This window comes from Engraulis encrasicolus, chromosome 5 (assembly GCF_034702125.1).
Source record: "Engraulis encrasicolus isolate BLACKSEA-1 chromosome 5, IST_EnEncr_1.0, whole genome shotgun sequence".
Classification (NCBI taxonomy): domain Eukaryota; kingdom Metazoa; phylum Chordata; class Actinopteri; order Clupeiformes; family Engraulidae; genus Engraulis; species Engraulis encrasicolus.
The window spans coordinates 44,954,178-44,978,451 of NC_085861.1; the positions used below are offsets into that span (position 1 = coordinate 44,954,178).

Here is a 24,274-nt window from a genome sequence, read left to right on the forward strand (position 1 = left end):
CACTAAAGATTTAGATTTTCCATTGTCTTCTCCCCTCAAGCTGCTTTTCTGTTATTCTATTTTTTCTGCCTTACTTCCTAAGTGCTAATACCAGGTTCCATTATTTTATCCAGATAGAATAATTGGCTAAAATGTTGAAGTTGATTGGCTTTCGAGAATGTTTCATAAATGTACATCATGCGCAAGTGTAATGAAGTGTATTTGTACTACTGGATTGTACAGAAATGTTGCATATCTAAGTAAGTAAAAAATATTTTTCTTTTTGTGTTTTTTAAAAAACATCGTATTTGTCCATGAATATTCTGAGATATTTCCCTGTACTGTATATTGCCTGCTTTTTTCTATTGCCTTGTAATTTGACTTTATGTGTAGTAGTGTGACTACTTGGGCCACTGAATACACTGACAAGTAAATAACATTCATTTTTCATTGGTACGTTCCTCGTGTTTTCAGTCAAAGAATGATGTACAGCGTCATGAAATCAAACGATCAAATTTGTGGCTTGTAGAATAGCTGGATGGCTAGTGACTCAGGAAAGCGAAAAAATTGAATAAAGACTAGAATAAAGAATAGAATAGAATAAAGAATGGCTAAGAAGGGGCAGGTTGACCTATTGATGTGGTTTTCAAAGTATGGTCTGAGAGATACCTCAAATCGTCCACATCCACGAGGAGCCAGCATTTGTAGTTCGCATTGGACAAGGCAAGCTAGCACATATTTGTAACATTGTTATAAAACTGAAAGTATTTAGATTTGTTTTTTGGTCTTTTACAACTTTATTGATGATGGGACAGTTTGAGAGGTGAACAGGAAGCGAATGGGGAGAGAGATGGGGAGGGGTCGGCAAAGGACCCAGGCCGGTAATCGAACCCGGGTCGGCCGCATGGCAGACGAGTATCCTAGCGGTTGACCACGGCAGGGCCAAAACTGAAAGTATTTAAACTGCCTCTTTCTCTACAATCAGACAGGACTGTAATCTATAAATATAATATAAAAGACAATCTGGATGGAACTGAATTTGCAGTGCCTGAAACATTGCCCGTCCATTGAGTGGACAGGTAGTCAACTCAAGTTTGAGAAATACTGACCTATTGAGACCAAGGTGCTGATTACACTTACACGTATGTGGATATTTTGAAATATGTTTATTTTCATCCGTTTACATGTCAACACGACGTGGATAAAAACAAAAAAAATCCATTGTTACAGGTGCGTTTTAGCTTCATAAATGGGATTTAATAACCAGAGTTTTGAAATGTGCATTCTAAAACTCTGTTTATGTGTGTAACCAATAGGTCAAAACCAATGTGGTCAAAAAATGTTCATATACGTGCGAACGGCGTCTAGCATGAATGAGAAATTCAGTGCAGCAGCTTAGGTAATATCTCATGCTCACTCTAGCAAAGTCACTAATTATGTGTAGGCTAGTCTTAACATCCTCAATATCCTTCAGTGTTTAAATGCTCTCTGTGGCCATCACAAGCTGTGATGCTTTCTAAGGCCCACACAGTTCTGACAGGTCCTAATATCCTCTTCTTAAACATTCTCTCAGAAAGCCACTCAAGTGTAACAGAGGCTAACTAGCGAGTGTGGCGTGGAACGTTATTAATCCTCCCTCCCAAAGCCTCCTACATATCTCATAAACCTCCCTCTCGAAGCCCCATACCATTTGTAGCGCTGAGTTATCGGACTGGTCCTTTAGCTCAGTGGTAACATGCTGTGCCTCTCATGCCCAAACTGATGCATTGACCCAGACAGGGATGTCAAACTCAGGCCCGGGGGGCAAATCTGTCTCGTGGAGTCATTTTATTTGGCCCGCAAGATCATTTTAAATGTGTATTAGGCCTACAGTTGGCCCACATAGTATAGCATAAATGTACTTCAGACTTGACCATGGAATTTTGTGCATCACAGGAAATTCAGGAATATGAGTGGGCCCAGGCCAGTGAAACAGCATAAGAACTATGATGGGAATTTGTTTGTGAAATTTCAGTACGAGTATTAAGTGTGTATGGAACAATTTGTCTTCTTATTTAAATAAATATTGAGTTTGGCCCGCAACTGCTCCAGATTTTGATTTTGGCTCTTGGTCCATTTGAGTTTGACACACCTTTCATAGGAGGTGGCAGGTTGGAGTCCCGAGTGGCGGCCAGCGCAGGAACACCTTAGTTACGTCAATTACATCTCGCAACTTTACTGGCACCAGTCTATATGCCTGTGTGCCATGTTGAAATAATGTTTCTTGTAACCTAGATGTAGCTACACCGTAATGTACAGCATGCTGCCAATGAGATGCTTTCAAAGTGTGTTTATCCCCCTCTTTTAGCACTTAATTAATTTGCTTTAATTCATGTTTAAATTGCCTCTTTGTACTCATTGAACTCTGCAATGCAGGAGAAGTTTGACAAACGCCACCGTTTTCTTCGGTATTGGTGACTTAAAAAATGTTTCCCATCATGTGTTGTTGTTGCAGTTGTTCTATGTCTGTCTGTGTCTCAACAGGTTGTTTATGTTGGCTGTGTGGAAACTCCCCAGGAGACTTGCAGAAGAGAGTGTGTGTGTGTGTGTGTGTGTGTGTGTGTGTGTGTGTGTGTGTGTGTGTGTGTGTGTGTGTGTGTGTGTGTGTGTTTACGGTTGTGCATTGCAGCAGAGCAGGCAGCCCCACATGTGTGCTTCAGTCTCTAACCTGTCTTCCTGTGTTCTCGTGTGAAAAACCCACAATAGACTCTTTTGTAAGTATGGTTTGAGTGTGGTCCAAAGCATTGGCATGATGAACATGGAAGCAACTGAGTACTGATATGAAGCAGAATCTTTGAAGGTGACAAATGTAAACATCTCAATGTGTTAATCCTTCACATCTTTTGAAGCACCCTACCCCCTGTTATGTGGGGAATATACTACACTGTAAAAATATATATATCAGTGATAAGTCATCAGTGTATAGTTAATTAATTTCCCTATAGTCAGTGTTGGGAATAACGGCGTTTAAATAAACGGCGTTACTAACGCCGTTACTTTTTTCAGTAACGGATAATCTAACTAATTATTCTTACTGTCAGTATAACGGCGTTACAATTTCATACACTCCGTTACTGCACGTTACTGTTTGGGTAGCCTATGCGTCGTCACCGTGCGTTCTATTACCAAAACCTCTCCATACGGTCATATCAGAGATATTCTCTCTACTCTCTCTGGTCATATGGCCACGTTCGCCGCTGCCATCCACCCAGTAGAAGTCAGAAAGAGGGACAAAATGAGTGTGTGTGTGCTGCTTGGTGAACAGTGTTCGTCTGATCCCAGGATTATTGCGTTTGCGTCCGGATAGGTGGCTACCCGTATCACCGGGGGCTGGAGGGAGCGCAAGCTAACATTACCAGAACCACTCTCACCCCTAATTCCTCCACCAATAGGACTACCTGTATGGACACTACGACTGCATTCGCCACTACCGCCGACTCACTTGAGATCGGATAAAGTCACCGAATGAGTTTCAATGTGTGTGTATGCTTAGAGAGCATCCTTGCTTCGCATGTCGGCATCACTGCCTTTGGAAGTTTCGCCACGGTAAACAAAGAGTGCTCGTCCGATCATTATCCTCCTCGTGAGATAAAAACTGTCCTTCAGAGTCAGAATAGGCAAATAACATGCTCAGAACTTCATCATGATTCAACTTCTCACTAACCACGATGAAATAGCTCGCTGATAGTTCGCTGATAACAACACAAACTCTACTCGCACGCTTCGAGACAAAGACGCAAAGTGGCTACTTCCGCATTTTGTGGTCGCGTCTTTTACTGCTTCACGACTCTGTGAACTACAAAATGACGTAATCGTAGTCTTGTCAGAGACAGTTTAGAAAGGCCTAGAACATCTCTGGTCTTGTTTGAAAGGATAGCATTTTGTAATAATTAAAATGTAAATACTACATTTAGTAGTAATTTAAAGTTGGATTTAACATGCACATTTTCAGTTCAATTTAAATAAGCCTATTAAAATGTGTTATTTTCTTTTATAAAAAAAAAAATATATTTTGTCCATCCAGTGGCTTTGGTTTATTATGTTGCAATAAATTGTTGTTTGTATCGTTACCTGTCTTTACCGTCCTTCTCTATGTGGTTTATGAAACATGGTCGGGGGGCGAGTAACGCAATAGTTACTTTTACTGGTAACTAGTTACTTTGATACCGGAGTAACTCAGGAAGTAACTCAGTTACTTTTTTGGAGAAGTAACTAGTAACTAGTAACTTGCCCAACACTGCCTATGGGCTACACTGTAAAAAAGCAGCATGGTTTAACTTGAAATCACAAGTTTACCAGCTGCCTCAGAATTCCAAGTTAATTCAAATCTTTATTGTAACTTTTGTGGAGCTTTGAACACAAAGCTACAATTCAGAGCTCCATACAACTTACAATAAGGATTTGAATTAACTTGTAATTCTGAGGCAGTTGGTAAACTTGTGATTTCAAGTTAAATCATGCTGAGGTTTTTTACATTGTATAGGAAAATTAAGTCATTATTTAAGGCTGGTAAACTTGTGGTACTTTTTTTACAATGTATAACCGCCCGCAACTACAGATCTGGCGGGAGGCAGGTTGGGGAGATGAGTTACTGTATAACAGACATGTAACAACAGCCTGTTTGGCTGACATGACAAAGTCCCATGAGGGACCAGAAGATGCGAGGGGAAAGTCCCAGGCACTTTTCACATTGAGTTTCTTTTGTTCCTGCTTTGTTTTTGGAGATTGAGATGAAGTTTTGCTTTGTTGGATTAATAAAAAGCTTTTCAAGTAGCTGGAGCTATGGTAGTAGAATCATCTAAAAACAAAACATTGTTGACATTAGTGTCTTGTCGTTGGACCAAGTGAAGAAAGCAGTACTGGTATTGTTCTTTTATTATTATTATTATTTTTTTGTAGTATTAATCTGTCAGCATTTACAGTATAAGTGATGTACAAGGTTTCCAAAGCCCATGCTCAAAGTTTCAGTAAACGCATGCGTTTTAAAAAATATGACCGTTTGTTCGCCATATGCACTTGATCAAAAAATTTATTTTAAAAGGTTCTCCGGTTAGTGTTGTTGAAATTGCATTTGCTGCATAAAAATAATATAAATGACATTGTAATGTATCAAGTTCTAATGTCCTGCACCCATTTTGAAATATGTTTGATAGTTACAGTATTATTGTCTTTTGCCAAAATCCAATATTTATATTATATATACTGTACAGTACTAATCTGCTAAGTGACAGAGACCACCTTTACAATTTTCACTGAATATAACCAAAGATTTAGTTTGTTATCTGTGTTGTAAAAGTGATTTGTAATGAAGTAATCAGGCTGAGATTTATCTTGAAGATATAATCTTGCTACTCATGGCCATTGACACACAAACACAACGGCAACATGCATGCAATATCTAATACATTTTTCATCGCAATATGTTGTGAGGTTTTATCTGTGCATGCATGCGTCAGTTGAGTTTGTCTGGAAGTGTATGGCAACACAGTTTCCCACCCTTGTGCCACCACACTTCTCCCTGTATGGGACGATGTGCTGCAGAGATGCATAGACGTTGGGCAACGTGGGTTTAAGTTGCACTAACAGAAAATCTGTGGCGTAACTTGAGGAAGGAAGAGAGGGCCTGGTTAGTTCAGCCAACAGGCTTAGCGTGACGCAATGTTCGGGTAAGAGGAGCATTTAACAGAGAGCAAGAGGAGGGAGGAAGGAATAAGCGTGTTAACCTGCTTGGTGTGAATATTGCAGCCTTCTTCACATCAACCAACATTGTTTACGGAACTAATCATTAACTTGTTAGCTTATTAACTTGTGAACTATTTAGCTGTATGTTTACTTTTTTGAAAGAGTGTTGAAGACTTTTTTTGCTTCAGCATGCAAAGTCAAATGGGGAAGTCCTAATGCGCAGGATCAGTGTGTTTCTGTGATGGACGTTTTTCATCGACTTTTCATCCTCGGTTGAGATTAGGTCTGATATGGGAGAGAAGATGCTTACCTGGACAATGGCCCTGGCTGTGGCGGTGCTGGCGGAAGGTTACCAAGACAGCATCTGCCCACAAAGGGGTGAGACACACACACACACACACACACACACACACACACACACACACACACACACACACACACACACACACACACTTATCTGGAGCAGCACATGGTGGTACTCCTGGACTTCTTTGTAGTTAATTAGAAATAATAGTATCCTCAAATTCATATAACAGTTCAAAAAAAGAGGAAAAAAAGACAAACTTACATATCTTATCTTTTGTTCGATGTTCATGTTATTTGGAGAACACCGTTTTTTAATAACGGTTTTTTTTAACCTGTACAACTTTCATTTGCAAATACGGGAAATCTGTACCACAAAAAAAAAAGATTTTGCTGACCCGCATGGTTTATTAGTTCCCATTTCTTTTTTTAGTTTCCACTATCAGACGGTGTGAAGAACCAGTAGCTGTTATTTGAAGAAGTTGGTCTGTCGGGCAGCCGTGACCTTAGGGTTAGGGAGTTGGTCTTTCAATATCAGGGCTGTAGGTTCGAATCCCACCTGACCTCTCCCTACACCTGCATTCATGGCTGAAGTGCCCTTGAGCAAGGCACCTAGCCCTACATTTCTCCAGGGACTGTAACCAATACCCTGAAAAATAGTAAATGTAAGTCGCTCTGTATAAAAAGCGTCAGCTAAGTGCATTGTAATGTAATGTAAATTATAACTGTGGTTTTGACCTACATACTTATGAACACATTTTGGTATGGTAAGGCCAATCTAACATTATATCATTAATCAAATAAAATATATTCTATACAGTCAGTTGTTTTCTTATTCTAAAAAAATAGCATTGTTAGCAAAGTTAACTGTTTTCCTGCTACAAACTCTTATTTTATACTCATTATATCCCCGAAACGCGGAGCGTCGGGGATGTAATGGTTTTGCGTGCACCGCCGCCGCCGCCGCCGCGTCCGCCGCCGCCGCCGCCGCGTCACGTTTTTCGTGTTAACGCGATAACTTTTGAACGGATGTTTGGATTTGTCCCAGATTTGGTGTGTTAATGCTCTAGGGCAGGTTCATGAACTGATTCGAGTTTGGAGGTCAACACTTTCAAGATGGCTGAATTCAAGATGGCCGAATTTTTGTGTGGCCCATAACTTCTGACCGGGTGGATGGATTTGTCCCAGATTTGGTGTGTTAATGCTCTAGGGCAGGTTCATGAACTGATTCGAGTTTGGAGGTCAACACTTTCAAGATGGCTGAATTCAAGATGGCCGAATTTTTGTGTGGCCCATAACTTCTGACCGGGTGGATGGATTTCTCCCAGATTTGGTGTGTTAATGCTCTAGGGCAGGTTCATGAACTGATTCGAGTTTGGAGGTCAACACTTTCAAGATGGCTGAATTCAAGATGGCCGAATTTTTGTCTGGCCCATAACTTCTGACCGGGTGGATGGATTTCTCCCAGATTTGGTGTGTTCATGCTCTAGGGCAGGTTCATGAACTGATTCGAGTTTGAAGGTCAACACTTTCAAGATGGCTGAATTCAAGATGGCCGATTTTTTTGTCTGGCCCATAACTTCTGACTGGGTGGATGGATTTCTCCCAGATTTGGTGTGTTCATGCTCTAGGGCAGGTTCATGAACTGATTCGAGTTTGGAGGTCAACACTTTCAAGATGGCTGAATTCAAGATGGCCGAATTTTTGTCTGGCCCATAACTTCTGACTGGGTGGATGGATTTCTCCCAGATTTGGTGTGTTAATGCTCTAGGGTAGGTTCATGAACTTATTCGAGTTTGGAGGCCAACACTTTCAAGATGGCTGAATTCAAGATGGCTGAATTTTGGTTTGGCCCATAACTTCTGACCAGTTGGATGGATTTGTCCCAGATTTGGTGTTTCAATGTTCTAGGGTAGATTCATGAACTGATTAGATTTTGGAGGCCAATAATTTCAAAATGGCGGAATTTTCATTTGGCACATAACTTCTGACTGGGTGGATTGATTTGCCCTGTAACACTTTATTTTAAAGGTTCACCCTTTCAGTGGATCTACCACATTAGGTACAGTGTAATAACCAGCGTAATGTTTTTAATACCATGTAATAAAAGTGTAATAGCAGTGTAACATTATGCAATACCTGTAATACCACTTACACACAAATACATGATGTAAGTACAAGATTGGTACATGGTGTTACACTGGTATTACATGGCATTAAATGTTGTTGCACTGGTTATTACACTGTACCTAATGTGGTAGATCCACTGTAATAGTGAACCATTAAAACAGTGTTACCATTTGCCCCATATTTATATCCCCGAAACACGGAGCAGCGGGGATGTAATGGTTTTGCCTGCGCCGCCGCTGTGTAAGGTCTTTCGTGTTAACGCAATAACTTTTGAACGGATGGATTTGTCCCAGATCCTGTGTGCTATTGCTGTAGGGTAGGTTCATGGACTGATTAGATTTTGGAGGCCAACACCTTCAAGATGGCTGAATCCAAGATGGCCACATTTTTGTTCATTAACTGATTTGAGTTTGGAGCTCAACAGTTTCAAAATGGCGGCATTTTTATTTGGCCATTAACTTCTGACTGGGTGGATTGATTTGCCCTGTACTACCTTATTTTAACAGTTCAACATTTCAGTGAATCTACCATATTAGGTACAGTGTAACAATATTTGATACCATGTAATACTAGTGTAATACCAGTGTAACAATATGCAATACCAGGTACAGTGTAATAACCAGTGTACAATATTTAATACCATGTAATACTAGTGTAATACCAGTGTAACAATATGCAATACCAAGTAATACCACTTACACAAAAATACATGATGTAGTACAAAATTGGTACATGGTGTTACACTGATATTACATGGTATTAAATATTGTTACAATGGTTATTACACTGTACCTAATGTGGTATATTCACTGTAAACCATTAAAACAGTGTTACCATTTGCCCCATTTTTTTTCTTCATTTTCACAATAGTCATTTGGTTTTAAGCCTATGCATGTCATTGATCTATGTATAGATATTAAATATATTTCTTTAATATTTTGTATTTATCATATACGTTTATGAAAAGGTGGACGGGAGTGGTAGGAATGATGGGGGACTGGAAGCGTTGCGTTTCGGGGATATACCTTAAGCAGTCGAAGGCGACTGCACAGGCAGTCTAGTTATGGTATGTAAGCAACCCCTTGGATTCAAGAGAGAGTCTCGACTGATGCTGAAGGTGTCTTTTTATTTTTGTTGCAGAATCACCATGTTCACCTCAGCACCATGAAAACTGTGTTGAGGTATTTAAACAAACAAAAAACAACTAATGGCCATACAGTCTTCACAGTACATTTTTACATTTTGTTCAGTTGTTCACTAAAACATCAGAAGGAATTCATTCACTACATCAGTGGTTCTTAACCTTTTTTCTTAAAGCACCCCCTTACCTTTGTCCAAGACAAGCCGCGCATCCCCAACCCAAACTTCTACACGCGTATATGCACAAAAAATGTTTTAATTGAATAATTACAATGAATCTTGCTTAAAACATTTACCAATACCTTAATGACTTCACATGGGGACCAAAACATGTTTTCATTTGGTTTAATTTGGCCTTATTATAATGTTTGCTAGCAGAATTTTGGACACAACCTCAACACAAACAAAATTCCGTGCACCCCCTGGAATCTCTGGCGCACCCCCAGGTTAAGAACCACTGCACTACATCACAGGCATCAAATCAAGCCATTTGGGCCTAGTCAAATACATACACACTAGAGGGAAGTTACAGACACAATGTGTTTAAAAAGAAAGCAAAATAACAAACATACCTCACTGCGCTCACCAAGGATGCTTAAATATGTTTCTTCTGTTTAAAACAGAAGTCCATTTCTCGTGTGCAAATGCAGCATAAAATTAAGCTGAAGACTGGAGACCAAACATTTCATGGCTCAGCCTCAAACCTAATTACCAGCCTCAAAGCCTGATTACCTACACCTGTTGGGCTACCTTTACAGATCTCCCCAGAGAATTTCTAACAGGGAGAAGGTTCAGTCTCATTGGTTCCCATTGTAGCCAGTTAGCTTTGCATGCATACTGCAGTAATTATGGAGTGTCCACTAGTTGGCGAGCGTAGTTCAGTCCTTCATGTGGGAAAATGTATGGAATGGAAAGGTGAGCCCATACGCTAAATACATTGCTACTGCGATTTCCAGTCACAAATATTATCAACAAAACATTCCTGGTAAGCACTATGACTGTTGTTTAATAATAGGCTGTATTGACAAATCATTCACGTGTGTAGTTTTACAGCAGGTTAGAAGATTTCAACCTGTACTCGCTAGCATCGCGCTAATGTTTATGGGTTTGGCCCCATAAAAATTGAGCTTTGTGACTCAGTATATAATAATCTAGTGGCGCAAAATAATCGACACGCTACTCAAATGGGGTCTTATTATTTCTAGCTTCGAACTTAATATTAATATTTCAGGACAAAAAAATATAAAAAATCACAAAAATTATAATGGTAGAAATTCACTGAAGCTTTGTTTACTTTCCCTATTGTTATGTGTTTGTTTTTGATTGTAAAGTGTCCTTGGGTATTTTGAAAGGCGCTCAAAATAAAATGTATTATTATTATTATTAAAACTCCATTGACACCCATTCATTTTGCACTGGCCCGTGGTTAGGGTTAGCCAGTTGTGGCTAGTAGCTAGTTCCGTGAGTGAACACCCCCTGATCTCCCTCTTGTGGACATACGGTGTCAGGCAAAGGACAAAATTCAACTAGGCAAAGGAAAAATTCAACTAACCACAGTCCATTCATGATTCACACATACAAAGTCACTCACAACCTCACACACCAACCATTTTTAAAAGCACATAGAAAAATAGAAATTCATCACACATCACATGGGCAAACTCTCTTCATACCGGTTTACAATCTGAAATCATCACCCCATAAGGACACACATTGCATGTCATACGAGTGGATGCAAGGAGAAAACACATTTGTTTAGTTTTTGAACTCAAAAATATGTTATACAAGACATCACTTTCATGTGGTTACCCAATAGTTTACAATAAATTAGTGCATTTTTTTAAATGTCAGAAAAATATGCAAAATATATACACATCTGTGTACTCTGAGTCTAAAAACAATATTTCAGTATTTTACTACAGAAAAATACCCTCTTTAGTACAGGTAAGTAGAACACTGAAGAAAATGCAAATTTGCAAAATGCAAATGCAGTTCTGGGGTGCTACCATGCTACTAAACAGGCACACGAAGTATGATTGAAATCTGTGTCGGTCGGGTCCCAAAGTGTCTGATTTCACGTGAAATGACCCTTATGTGAACCATTGAACACTAATATGCACAAGGTAAAACTCTATACTCAACTTGAAACACAGTAGAAACTTATTTTCTTCAGTGTTCTAAGGTAACATTAGTGAATGGGCAACATGAATTCTGGAAATAAACAACTACAAATCTCACACAGTGTCCCTTTAAATAGTGTACTCTGAGTGACACAATGGTGTTGGATGAATATGAAGATCTAAAACAAAACACATACAAGGACTAGTGCGGTCCTTTATATGGTAATTAGTTTACTTATTTTTAGACATACGACATTTCTGAATAAGCTGGTCCTATCACACATGGACAAAAGTTTTTACTTTTCAATCTATACTTTCGCTTAGTTTGTGACTGCAGCTTTAAAATGTGTGTAGCAAGACCAGTGGTGAAAGTAGATGGGTGTACACCGGTGTGCAGCACCGGTATGAAATTTACAGCTGGTGCGCATTAACGGAAAGAGAATAGCTTTAATGCTGTCCAAAATCCCACATTTGAAAAAAAGTAAGGTCTGCTGTTTCAGTAGAAAACATACAACCACACTATGCCATTTGAGACAAGTGTCCTCCTATGAAGAGACACCCGAAATAGTAATGCAGCTATTATAGATATGATTCGGAAATGCTCATGTTTATTTTGTTTGTTTATTGTTTGAAAACTACTTTCATTCCTAAGCAAGAAGAATGTAGGCCTTTAGTTATGCTTATTATTATCATCACGTTTGATCAGACTATTACTTTTTAAAAAGCTGATGGGGGAAGGGGCATTCCACATTTATGCAAAATCTACAGTTCCTCATCTATTAACTATACTCAGTTCCTCATCTTCAGGGGTCTCCCCTGCTGTTAAAAAGTAACACAGACACTGTGTCTGGCGCTTACTGAGTCCTCAACTTACACATGAAATGAATGCAGCAAATGGACAACTCTCCTGTTATGATTAAGTGCCCTTTTAGTGCTAAACTCAGGGGACAGGAAGAGAAAGAGAAAGAGGGATCAGCTTGAATGAAAGCGGAAGTGAGAAGAAAAAAAACAATGTGGGTATATAGAGCTTGCCAACCCTTGCAAACAACCCCAGTGTCTACAGACACAGGCACGCACACGCACACGCACACGCACACGCACACATACACAGGCTTGCTCACATGCAGAAAACCACAAATATGCATAAGCAGACATGTGCACCCACCTTCCACGATAATCTCACACATGCACACTTGTAGTGTTGCGCACCCTTTAGTTTACACCCTCCTAAATTCACAAACACACGCATTTGTGACCACCACCCAAGCACATGCACATTCGCATTGATGCACTTGTGTACCACCACACACACACACACACACACACACACACACACACACACACACACACACACACACACACACACACACACTCGCAAAGGTCATTAAACTCATGAGTGTCTGTCTCTCCGTCCCTTGTTTGCCCAGAACCCTCTCCTGGAGTGTTGGTGCTGACCCCTGGCAGGGAAGTGGTCCTCTATTGCCATGGCGACGTCATTGTGGACAGCATCCTGAAGGTCAAGGGAAAAGCAGGTGGACACTTTATCACGACGCGCCAGGAAGCTACCAAGACAACCTCAGATGGAGTCCACAACGGACAACCAACCGAAGCAACATTCACCAAAGCTGAGGGGACCACAACTGGAAATGGCCCGAAAGAAGCAGGGATGACCTCCGATGACAAACGCAGAGGGACAACACCTGGAATGATCAAAACAGAGACTGAGAGAGCATCATCCCCTGATGGAAAGAGCGGAGGAAACCTCTCGGACAGATACCAGGAAAGCACACAAGGAACACCACCATCAAGTCCAGGTCAGAGAGTGGCAGAAAGAGATGCTTTTGAAAATCAACCCAGAACCGTGACTGAATCAACCCTATTTGCCACTCAGCAGAGTGACTCCAGCGCCACAGAAAGGCCAGAGGTGGTGACCCCCCATGGTGTCAGCACAGTCCCCCAGCCCTCTCCGAAGACCGATGGTGATGCGGTGACTGTTGGAACGGCAGGTCTTCAGAGGCGGATTTTCTGGACTAGGAATGGTGTGATGTTGCCAGGCAGTGCGGAGAAGAGCGTTCTCTCACTGCTACACCTGAGGCCATGGGATGCAGGCAACTACTCCTGCTACAGCCAGGGGGCATTGATGAGCAACGTCAAGATCACATTAGGATGTGAGCACGCACACTACACACACCCTCAACCTGGGGTGGATATAAACTTCACAAAATGTCAATCTTGTCAACCACAAATACGTGCTAAATTCACCAGACATTATTGTTGTGTCCAGAATCTACCCCCAACACACACACACACACACACACACACACACACACACACACACACACACACACACACACACACACACACACACACACATGTTCACTTTTGTTGTACTTAAATACCATAGGCCATAACAACAATAGTGGAAAACTAGCCACAGATCTAGTATGAGACCACAAACACACACACACTCACACACACACACACACACCGTCTTGAATACCTGAGTCTCCTCTCACTCCGTTTTCTTCTGCCTCCCTCAGCTCCACCAGTGAATCCCACGCTTTCATGCTACAGGAAGTCGCACGAGAGTAAGATTCGCTGTGATTGGACGTCGCCACAACCTGTAGTGCCCACGCCCAAATGCAATCTCTTACTCAGGAAAAGGTGATGCTCTTGTCATCGTCACCCCTTTAAAGCCATATACACCATCTCTGGAAACCTCTTTTCCTCGAAGCTCATTTCATACCTTCCCTTCCCCTTAAGTTAACCAGTTAAGACACAGTGTTATACATTTGCCTGTCACCAGAATGGCAATGACCAATTCGTAGTGCATCGCTAAAGGCCCTCTGTTATGTCATAGTAATGTAGTACCATGATACTTAACTTTTCAATGACTATTACAGTGTGCCTCTGCCCTCTGGAGGTAGGCCTACGGCGTGCACTACAGGGCTACATGACCGAGTGACCTTTCCTCTTGTTCTTCCTGCCATTCTCTAGCGACACAAATTCTAAATCCAAGCTAGCATATAGTGTCATAAAATGATTATATTAGATTATAATAGATTAGTACTTTTTTCCACTTTTATTCTTCTTTTAATTGTACCCAAGGATAGATTTGATGTGCAAAGGACTCTCCACTCCAGTTTGGCTACTTAACTGCTGTTGTTATGGTTACTGTTCATAAGTGCATAAATATGAGTGATGATTAATTTTTTTTTTTGAACAGTGGCCGGATCAAAGAAGTTAATGAGCCATAAAGTAGAACTGCATTTGTTCAGGGAGATAACACCAAAACATTGTTGAACTTGAACTTGACCTGATTTGGTTAATGGGGTCCCTTCATAGTCTTTGCTCGTATTTCCTTTAAGTATTGTATAACTGCTTTTTTGCTAAGCTGGCAAGCCAGACTATACAGGAAAAGCAAAAAGAAATCTGCCACTGGGCATATCCGTCTAGTGTAGGCCAGGGATTCTTAACCAATGGGCCGCGGACCAAAGTTGGGCCACGCTCACAACCTCTAGGGCCGCAGACAAATCTCAGTTTTGCACCAGTGGGCCGCATGGGCCGTGGGACCGCTTTATCAAACACTAGTGTGTGTCTGCCCTCAAGCGCAACTCTGTCATAGCGCAATCACCACACCCCACGTTTTTTATTTTGTTTAGGGGAGATTCATTAAGAAAAAGACGGTAACACACTTTGCAGTGGGCTATTTAGAAAAAGCGAGATTGGGCTATCTCCACACTCACTTGTCGCACCTTCACTGTCCTATCCGAAATAAGGCCCAAAAAAAGGCCCAAAAAGGCTCAAAAAGCCCATAAAAAATAAGAAGAAGGTGTTCAACGGTTAGGCTACTCAAAATAATTCTAGTAACTGAATCTTTATGCCTTATACTTGTCCAAGTGTCCCCAACAAGACGGTCCTTTCACGAATTTTGCTTAATTGTGATACTGGGAAAGTTTTCCGTCCGGCTGCGGAATGTCTGGTCTTCCCGCGTCGCGTTTCCACTTGTGTAGAAAAGCGTCTTGAATTTTTGAACAGCAGATTCATTACAAAGCGCAAGTCAAGAGCTGTCACGCAAACTTTGAGCTGTCAGAGAGGCATTCATATGTGTGAATGACTCTGGCTTGCTAAACTGTGAGTGGATTTAATGAGTGAGATTAAATGAGATTAACATTAACATTAATTAATATAGGGCTATCCCTTGTGGAACAAATACTTCAGTAATAGCCTATTTATGTATTTATATTTTATATCCTAATATATTACCCTGTGTTATATTATCATAATATAATATAATATAATATAATATAATATAATATAATGTAATGTAATGTAATACAATAATATATACATGGGTATGGGCCCCAGGACACTGCACACTGGAAAAAATGGACCTCAACGTCAAAAAGGTTAAGAATCTCTGGTTTAGGCTACTAGATACTTTTTTCTAGATTTTTGAGTAATAAGGTTAACAGGTAGACAGACAAACACAGAGACAATTAGATTCATCCTAGGTCGTAGCACATAGCAGCACATACAACATTGTAAATATTTCAAGTGGGCCCCAAGATGTAATAGGTTGGGGAGCCCTGTTCTAGGGCATTTCACCGTTTTTGTAAACAGTGTATGGGTTGTGTCCATTATCCTAACTACCGTCCTCCCTTCTGCTTGTGGCCTTAGCGGGTGACAAAAGTTGTTGTGGCTAGGCTGACAGTAGCATTGAAATGGCAAAGTGTGCATGCGCGCTGCACAGCAAAAGCAGCAATGCACCATCACAAACGTGGCCTATGTGTTTCCTCCCCTCTCCAGTGGGCACTCCTCCACAGTGGCATGTTCCTACTCGGTGACGCGCTCCCGCTGCTGGTGTGTGTTTGACCATGAGGAGCAGGGGGGTTGGGGGCCCAGGAATGTCTACATAGCCAGGCTCTGTGTCACCAACACAGCGGGCAATGCCACCAGCCCCGAGGTCCGCTTCACTGCGGAGAATTCCAGTAAGCCTGAACCTAGCTCTCCTTCTCTTATCTTCCCTTTATCTGTGTTGTTGATTTTATTTTATTTTGCCTCCTGTAGATAGTATGTGTGTTTGTTTGTGTGTGTGTGTGTGTGTGTGTGTGTGTGTGTGTGTGTGTGTGTGTGTGTGTGTGTGTGTGTGTGTTTGTTTGTGTGCGCGCACTTGCGGCCGCATGCTTGTGAAAAAAGTGAAAGCCCATTGGGAAACTCCAACTCCCATTGTCATTGTGACACAGCACTCCACAGCACACAACGAAATTGCATTTATGCCTCACCCGTGCAAGGGGGCAGCCCTCAATGGCACCCCATGGGGAGCAGTGCGGTGGGACGGTACCATGCTCAGGGTACCTCAGTCATGGAGGAGGATGGGGGAGAGCACTGGTTGATTACTCCCCCCACCAACCTGGCGGGTCGGGAGTCAAACCGGCAACCTCTGGGATGCAAGTCTGACGCCCTAACCGCTCACCCATGACTGCCCTGTGGTGTGTGTACGTATTTCTGTGTGCATGCACCAGTGTTGCCAGATTGGGCTGCTTGATATGGCCGTCTGCAGGTAAAAATGGTAAAAAAAAAGGGCATTGGGCGAGTTTTTTCTTAAGATTTATGGCCATAGAAATCAATACAATTGGGTTTGAATTGGGTGGAAATTAGCGCCTCAGCAGCGGTGGTTTTTGAGCATCGTTTTGGCTGGAAACGGTCAGACACATCTGGCAACCCTGGCATGCAGCTGTTTACTGTATTTGTGTGTTCACACTCATGCATGTGTGTGGTTGGTGTGTGTGTGCAGTAAAGCCCGACCCCCCGGTGTCAGTGAGGGCCAGTGGTCTGCAGGGTGGGGAGCGGCTGCTGGTGGTGTCCTGGTCCTACCCGCTCTCCTGGAGGAGGGGCTTCTACCAGCTACGCTTCCAGCTCAGATACCGACCCGCTCATGCAGACAAGGTAACATTGTTATTCATAGAGTTTATTTGTTGTTTTTTTGTTGTTGTTTTTTTGGGGGGGGGGGCAATGGGGTAGTAGAAGTAATACTACTTGCACATGGTCAGCACCACCATGCCACAGCATTGTGGCACCGTATCATGCCACAGCACCCTCAGGACTTGTATTGATGTGGTTAGCTGCTATTTATTAAGGGTAGGCCTACTTAAATTGCCTGTCTACTACTAGTACATCATTTTAAAATGTATGGTATGTGATGAGCAAAGTTTTGTTTGGTTTTATACAAAACTCCACTGGTGTCTCATGTGTTTGTGAAGTCACATGGTGCAAAATAAGATGATGCCTTATGTTGGGAGTCTGTGCCCTCAGACCATTGGTTGTTAATGAGGGAATTCATGGGGAAAAAATCCGTTATCGGACAGTATGAGAAAATGTGTTGTGACCATTTTTGTTTCATTGGTCAGCTATGATAATCTACCATTTCCAGATCATTTTTTGGTTATTGTGAAATGTCATAAAGTCAAGTGTACTCTATGACCAAATGGCTCCCTCTGGTGGGGTAGGGGAGTATAACAAGTCTGTCTCTAGCCTGTTACTACACTAGGCCTACATTTTGCTGACATTTAGTCCACGTGAGTTACAGTTATACATAGTTCCAAGATTCAAGAGTTTATTGTCTTTGTCAAAAAGGCAACAAAATTGTGTTTGGGGTACAATACTTAGTAGCAGCAGGTTTTCAAGTAAAGTGCAATAAGAGGTTAACATAACATTGTGGGCAGTAATGTTCCTCAGCAGTCCTGCAAATTCAAAAGTCTAATGGCCTGGTGGTAAACGCTGTTGGCCAGTCTTTTAGTCTGGCTCTGAAGGGACCTGTACCTTCTACCTGAGGGTAGCCGTTGGAACAAGTGAAATGTTAATTTGCGGTACAGTATGGGGCTATGGAGTTTTTTTCAGTTGTGTGTGTATGTGTGTGTGCGTGTGTGTGTGTGTGTGTGTGTGTGTGTGTATGTGTGTGTGCGTGTGCACTTACGTGGGCGTGTGTGTGCGTGTGTAGTATCAGACTGTGGAGACGGAGGGTCTGTCCTGGACCATCACTGATGCGTGGCCGGATGCTGAGTATGAGCTCCAGCTGAGGGCCATAGAGGAGTTCAGCCTGGGCCACTGGAGCGACTGGACCTCTGCTGTGCATGCCCGCGCCTGGAAACGTACAACACACTCACGCACGCACGTACACGCACACGCACACGCACACGCACACGCACACGCACACGCACACGCACACGCACACGCACACGCACACAGTCACTATGGTGGATATGTGGTGATAAAAAGCTTCTACTCCAGCCCGATCAGCTGGAGCAAACCTCTCTTTGGATTAAAACTCTATTTCTTTTTTCTTTCTCTCTCTCTTTCAATCACTCTGTGGCACACATACTGTATTTATACTCACTCACACATGTGACTTCATTTGATCAGTTTTGCTCTCTCTCAACAGCCCCAGAATCCACGACAGTGGCCGACTTTCACAGTCTGGTGAGTGTCACATGTCTTAAACTCTTACTCATCCGCCTTCTCCTCCGTACACATCAACCATATTTTTGTTACTTTTCACTCTTGTTCTCTCTTCTCACTCTCGTTCTCCCCTTCCACTCTCATTCTATAGGATCCTTTGTGGTATGTGGATGAAGGCTCGGGATCTGGTGAAGAGATCAGAAGTAAGCCATGTGTGTGTGCGTGTGCGTGTGCGTGTGCGTGTGTGCGTGCGCAAGACGTGTGTGTGTGTGTGTGTGTGCGTGTGTGTGTGTGTCACTGTAGCCACAGAGATTTGAGTATCTAGAGCAGGGGTGTCAAACATACGGCCCGCGGGCCGCATCCGGCCCGCCAGAGGGTTCCATCCGGCCCGGATGTAAAAAAAAAAAAAAAAAAAAAAATTTTTTTTTTTTAACTTTTTTTTTTTTTTTTTAAATTAATGAAATAACCGAAATGCGCAATTACGGCCCTCGGGGCAAAATCGAGACCTGCATGATATTAACCCAATGGTCCCTCTGTTACACTGTATATATGTAGTAAAGTGCACATCACACTTCTATTATAAATAGTGAATTTGTACTGTAACAGGCATTTGATAAAGCTCATATATTATAGACCTCATATATACAGATAAAATATTAATACTTCTTATTCGTATTGTATTGGTATTGGTTGTAATTAAATAATAAATATAATTGGATTTGTATTGGTTCCTATTAAGCACAAACTGGAAACGGGATGTTAGAATGCGTGAAAATGCAGGAAATTACATATAAGAAATACAAAATTTTCTGGGGGAAAACCCCCAGACCCCCTGCCAAAATCGACTGTCCCATATTTATTTAGTTGACGGTTGGCAATGACTGAATGAAGTCAAGGAAATTTTGCATAGGATTATCAGTATTGCATTGCTTTCTACATTCAACACACTTAAAACGTGATAGTACTGAACACTAATCCTCTGCTTTACGTTTTTTTTTTTTTTTTTTTTGGCGATGATGTTACTAATGCGGCCCGCTTAAGGTCCACATCGGTTGTATGCGGCCCCCGGACCAAAATGAGTTTGACACCCCTGATCTAGAGCCTTGGTATCCAAACAAAGGCCCGCGGGCCATATCCGGCCCAGACATGGCAAACATTCGGCCCGTATTGAGGTCAGAACAAATGAAAACATAAATGTTTGTGGTTTTCGATCACCAAAACGTCAGTGTGTCATATCTCAATAAAGCATTCAGAGAGAGTTAGATCTTGTGCTAAAAGTCTCATAACAGACATTGACAAGAAGGGACAATGGAAAAGTACAAATCTGTTTTCTGTTCAGATATCTAACTTGTTTCTCATGGGGTTGGAGCGTTGGTTTGGCCCGCAGCCTCATTTGCTGTACATAATGTGGCCCTTTGAGAAATATAATTGGAGACCACTGATCTAGTATTCATAAGCGTGTTTTATGGGAATCGGTCTGTAGGGGTCGTAGTTTAGTTCTCTACCATTGACTTCTATACAAACGTCTGGGGTGAAAACTCTGCCCACTTTTGACAGTTCCCGTTCACTTATCATGGTCCTTTTCTAAAATTAATTTAAAAATCTGTAACATCACAACAGAAACATGCTTGATTTGGTATAAACCACAGTCACTGAAGAGATTCCCGTTGTTTCAGAAATATATGTATTGGTATTTTACGTGGAAATTGAGTAAATGTCACCCATTCATCTCGATTTCGAGCGGTTTTCAGCCCAGCCATCTTTTTTATTCCGGAGCTACCGATTCCCAGAAGTTAACATGGTTATGGACACTCTAGATACTCAAATCTCTATGCTGTGGCAACACACAACACCACTCAAAACAATCAGCACTCGGGGGGGGGCGCTGTGGCGCAGCGCGCTAAGCCCCCCACATTTGGGCTTGCATCCCCCGATTCAAGTTCGGCCAGGGACATTTCCCGACCCTGCCCCATCTCTATCTCCCAATGGTTTCCTGTCTCCTCTCATACTATCCTATAATAATACATTTAAAAAAGCCCCCAAAAAATAGGCTACTTCAGAAAAAACAAAAAACAAAAAAAACAATCAGCACTCACTCACCATGGTAACATACGTATGCAGTAGGTACAACACCACTCAAAACAAATTGCAGTCACCATGTCAACACACACAAAACCAGACAAAACAATCAGCACTGACCATGGTAACACACAACACCACTCAAAACAAATCAGTCACCATGCCAACACACAAAAAACAGACAAAACATTCAGCACTGACCATGGTAACACACAACACCACTCAAAACAAATTGCAGTCACCATGTCAACACACACAAAACCAGACAAAACAATCAGCACTGACCATGGTAACACACAACACCACTCAAAACAAATCAGTCACCATGCCAACACACAAAAAACAGACAAAACATTCAGCACTCACCACCATGGTAACATACACAACACCACAATAGCAGTCAACCTGGCAACATGGATGTTGGATAATTCTCGGCCTGAACATTTCTCTGCTCATCAAAATGTGTGTACAGCTTAGCAGTTGTTCGTCATACACACAGGGCCCTAAATTAACACCAGCCAACCGGCCAAATGCTGTTGAAATTTCAGTTTGGCTGGTAAAAAACCCCCAACTTACTAGCCACTTTGACCCATTAGTTACCGTGTATCTGACTACTAGTAAGATTAACATTCACTAGTCATTTTGGCTAGTGATGAAAAAAGTTAATTTAGAGCCCTGCATACACATATACGTAACCTAGTTTTCCCTATACAATTCAAACAATATACAACCTCCCATTAATTTTCATATGGAACTGTTAAGTGTAGATGTTTCAGTATACCACAAGTTTCATAATGGATAAACTTTTCAGATGAGAAGATAACTTGGTGGTGAAACACAATACGCTAAAGCCAACATTTTGAGAAGTTTAGCAGAATGTGATTTAAAATGCATCACCCATTTTTGTTTTCTCTCTCCATTTTCCCCCCAATCCCTCTCAATCTTTCTCCCCCAGTACCAGATTCAGTGGTGTCTGATGACTCAATGGATATCTTTGGCACTGCCTTTGGGGTCTGTGTGCTGGTGGTCATGCTTATCCTGCTCTCTGCTTATGTATTCAGGTACTCACCATTTGGTGTTTTCAGTTACTACATACTATGCCTATAATCAATCAATCAATCAATCAATCAATGGGCTGACTAATAGACTGATTAGGCCCTGTACATTGCATTGGCATCTTAGCCTGCCCATGCAAGAACTGGGGTTATCCTTTAGTCTCTCTCACATTTTCCTACCTCTGTCTGTCTGTCTGTCTGTCTGTCTGTCTGTCTGTCTGTCTGTCTGTCTGTCTCTCTCTCTCTCTCTCTCTCTCTCTCTCTCTCTCTCTCTCTCTCTCTGTCTCTCTCTGTCTCTCTGTCTCTCTGTCTCTCTCTCTAAGGCACAGGGTGCGTTTTGCATCTAAGCTGGGCAAGCTGGGTGCATCTCCACCGCCAGGCGACTCCTCTGTTTCTCCGCCCCCTCCCTCCCCAGAGGAGGAGAAGCCCCTGATGTCCCCCGTCAGTCCCACCCCCTCGCAGGCCACCATGCAGCATCACTTCCCCCTACCACCGGAGGGCAACACCCAGAGCATCCATTTCCACAACAGGGGCTACTTCCTGGTGCCCAAGGATAACTAACTCTGAGGACCCTAAGGTCCCCTTTCAATATTTAACCTCCCATCCTCTCCTTTTGCTTGTGGCCTTATGATGCGAGGCGAGGTGAAGATGGAAATTTTATTCATTATCTCACATTTTCACATTTGAAGTCAGGATATTGAATGGGTTTTAAAGTCCTCCAAAAGTTGTTGTGGCTAGGCTGACAACAGGGAAACTTTGTTATTTTCTCCATGGAGGCCGGGCATTCCAATCGACAGCAAAGTGTATTTCACATTCTAATCTTGTGAATGAATGTTCCTGAGACAGGTCTGAACATTTGTACAGTAGAGTGACTATTATTTCCTTTGGAAATTAAGGGATTAAAAGAGATATCATGAGGTCAAAGTGTTTCCTATACGTCATCCTATTCATTGCACAGGTTGTAGTACTTTAATATTGCATGCAGACCTCACACCCCTGACAGTGTTTCTAGACCTTTACTCATCTTTATGTGGGTCTGAAGGTGATGGCAATGACTTTTGTCTAGTTCATAAATGCAGTTGTTATGTTTATACCAATTAGCACATACTGGAGCTTCTGACCTTCGTACCTTCTGCTTTAGGTGTTGTATGTTTTTTGTAATTATTATTATTTGTGTACTTATTGCCAGTGTACTTAATGTACTTTGTGTACTTAATGCCAGACCATAAGCCATTATTGTCATGTATAGTTCCACAAATATGCCCTACAGTAGAGAGCATTGGATTTAAGCTAAGATTAAGGTGATATTGATTTATGTGCATCCGTGTGCTTATGTATTCATTTGTTTGTATGTGTGCATATGTCTGTAATTAAATTGAGTACAGTAGTTCACAGTAGTGCATGTCTTGATCAATATCAATATTCAATAAAAAAATATATTTTGATGTACATTTTCTGTCTACTGAATAAAATCTGAATGATACTATACTAGCCTAAATACCACTAACTAAATGAATGACCAATGATGTTCTATTCTCTGTGATATCACAAAGGGTAGGCCTACGTGTATGTCATTCTCATTATGCAGTACACCCACTCCTCTAAAAACCTACTAATAACCATTGGACCAATAATGCTGCAGCTACAAAGGTAATGTTTCCTCAATATTTCTTCAACCTAATGATTTTACATAAATGTCTGATATATTGGTTTTGGCACTAATACACCTTGTGCACTTATTGAACAACCATGTTTTCAGACAATCAACCCCAAAGATTCAAAGTTGAATATTTATGGAAATTAAGTGTGGGTCCTTTTTTCTCTGAGTGCAGGTAACAAGTGTACAGAACTATTAGGCATCTCTTCCTGATCTGTTGACTGTTGACAGTTTGTTTGTGCAGCAGCAAGCACAACCTCCCAACACTGTTCGGAGAGATGTACCATTTCCTTTACTGCAATATCTCATTTCAAAAGGACCCACAAGTTTGATTTGAAAATACTTAGCTACCATAGTACTACTCTACTATGACATTACACAGGGCATTTAGTAATACATTATGACTTGGTCATTGCCATTCTGGTGACAGCAAATTTATAGCAGAGGCTGTTTCTGGACTATTTGGGGGATGAGATGGCAAACTATGCTGCTTAATTTTTATTATTATTATTGTTTTTTTAATCTGGGATGGAAGGTGTCATCCCCCTTTTTGCCCATGTCTTCATTGATATGTCATCACTGATTCAATTGTGGCCGTGTAGAAGGACTTCTGCATCTCGAATGGAACTTTG

General features: G+C 41.6%; 1 protein-coding gene across 1 annotated transcript; it reads left to right on the plus strand.

Moving 5' to 3' along the window:
• Positions 1–5,720: 5,720 nt before the first annotated feature.
• On the plus strand, positions 5,721–23,389 carry il6r (interleukin 6 receptor). Its single transcript, XM_063198271.1, has 10 exons — positions 5,721–6,078; positions 12,821–13,561; positions 13,934–14,057; positions 16,203–16,384; positions 17,191–17,342; positions 18,394–18,544; positions 18,835–18,872; positions 19,003–19,054; positions 21,886–21,991; positions 22,309–23,389. Exons 1-10 carry the CDS (start codon positions 5,991–5,993, stop codon positions 22,544–22,546), a joined length of 1,872 nt encoding a protein of 623 aa, XP_063054341.1. The 5' UTR covers positions 5,721–5,990; the 3' UTR covers positions 22,547–23,389.
• Positions 23,390–24,274: the final 885 nt, after the last annotated feature.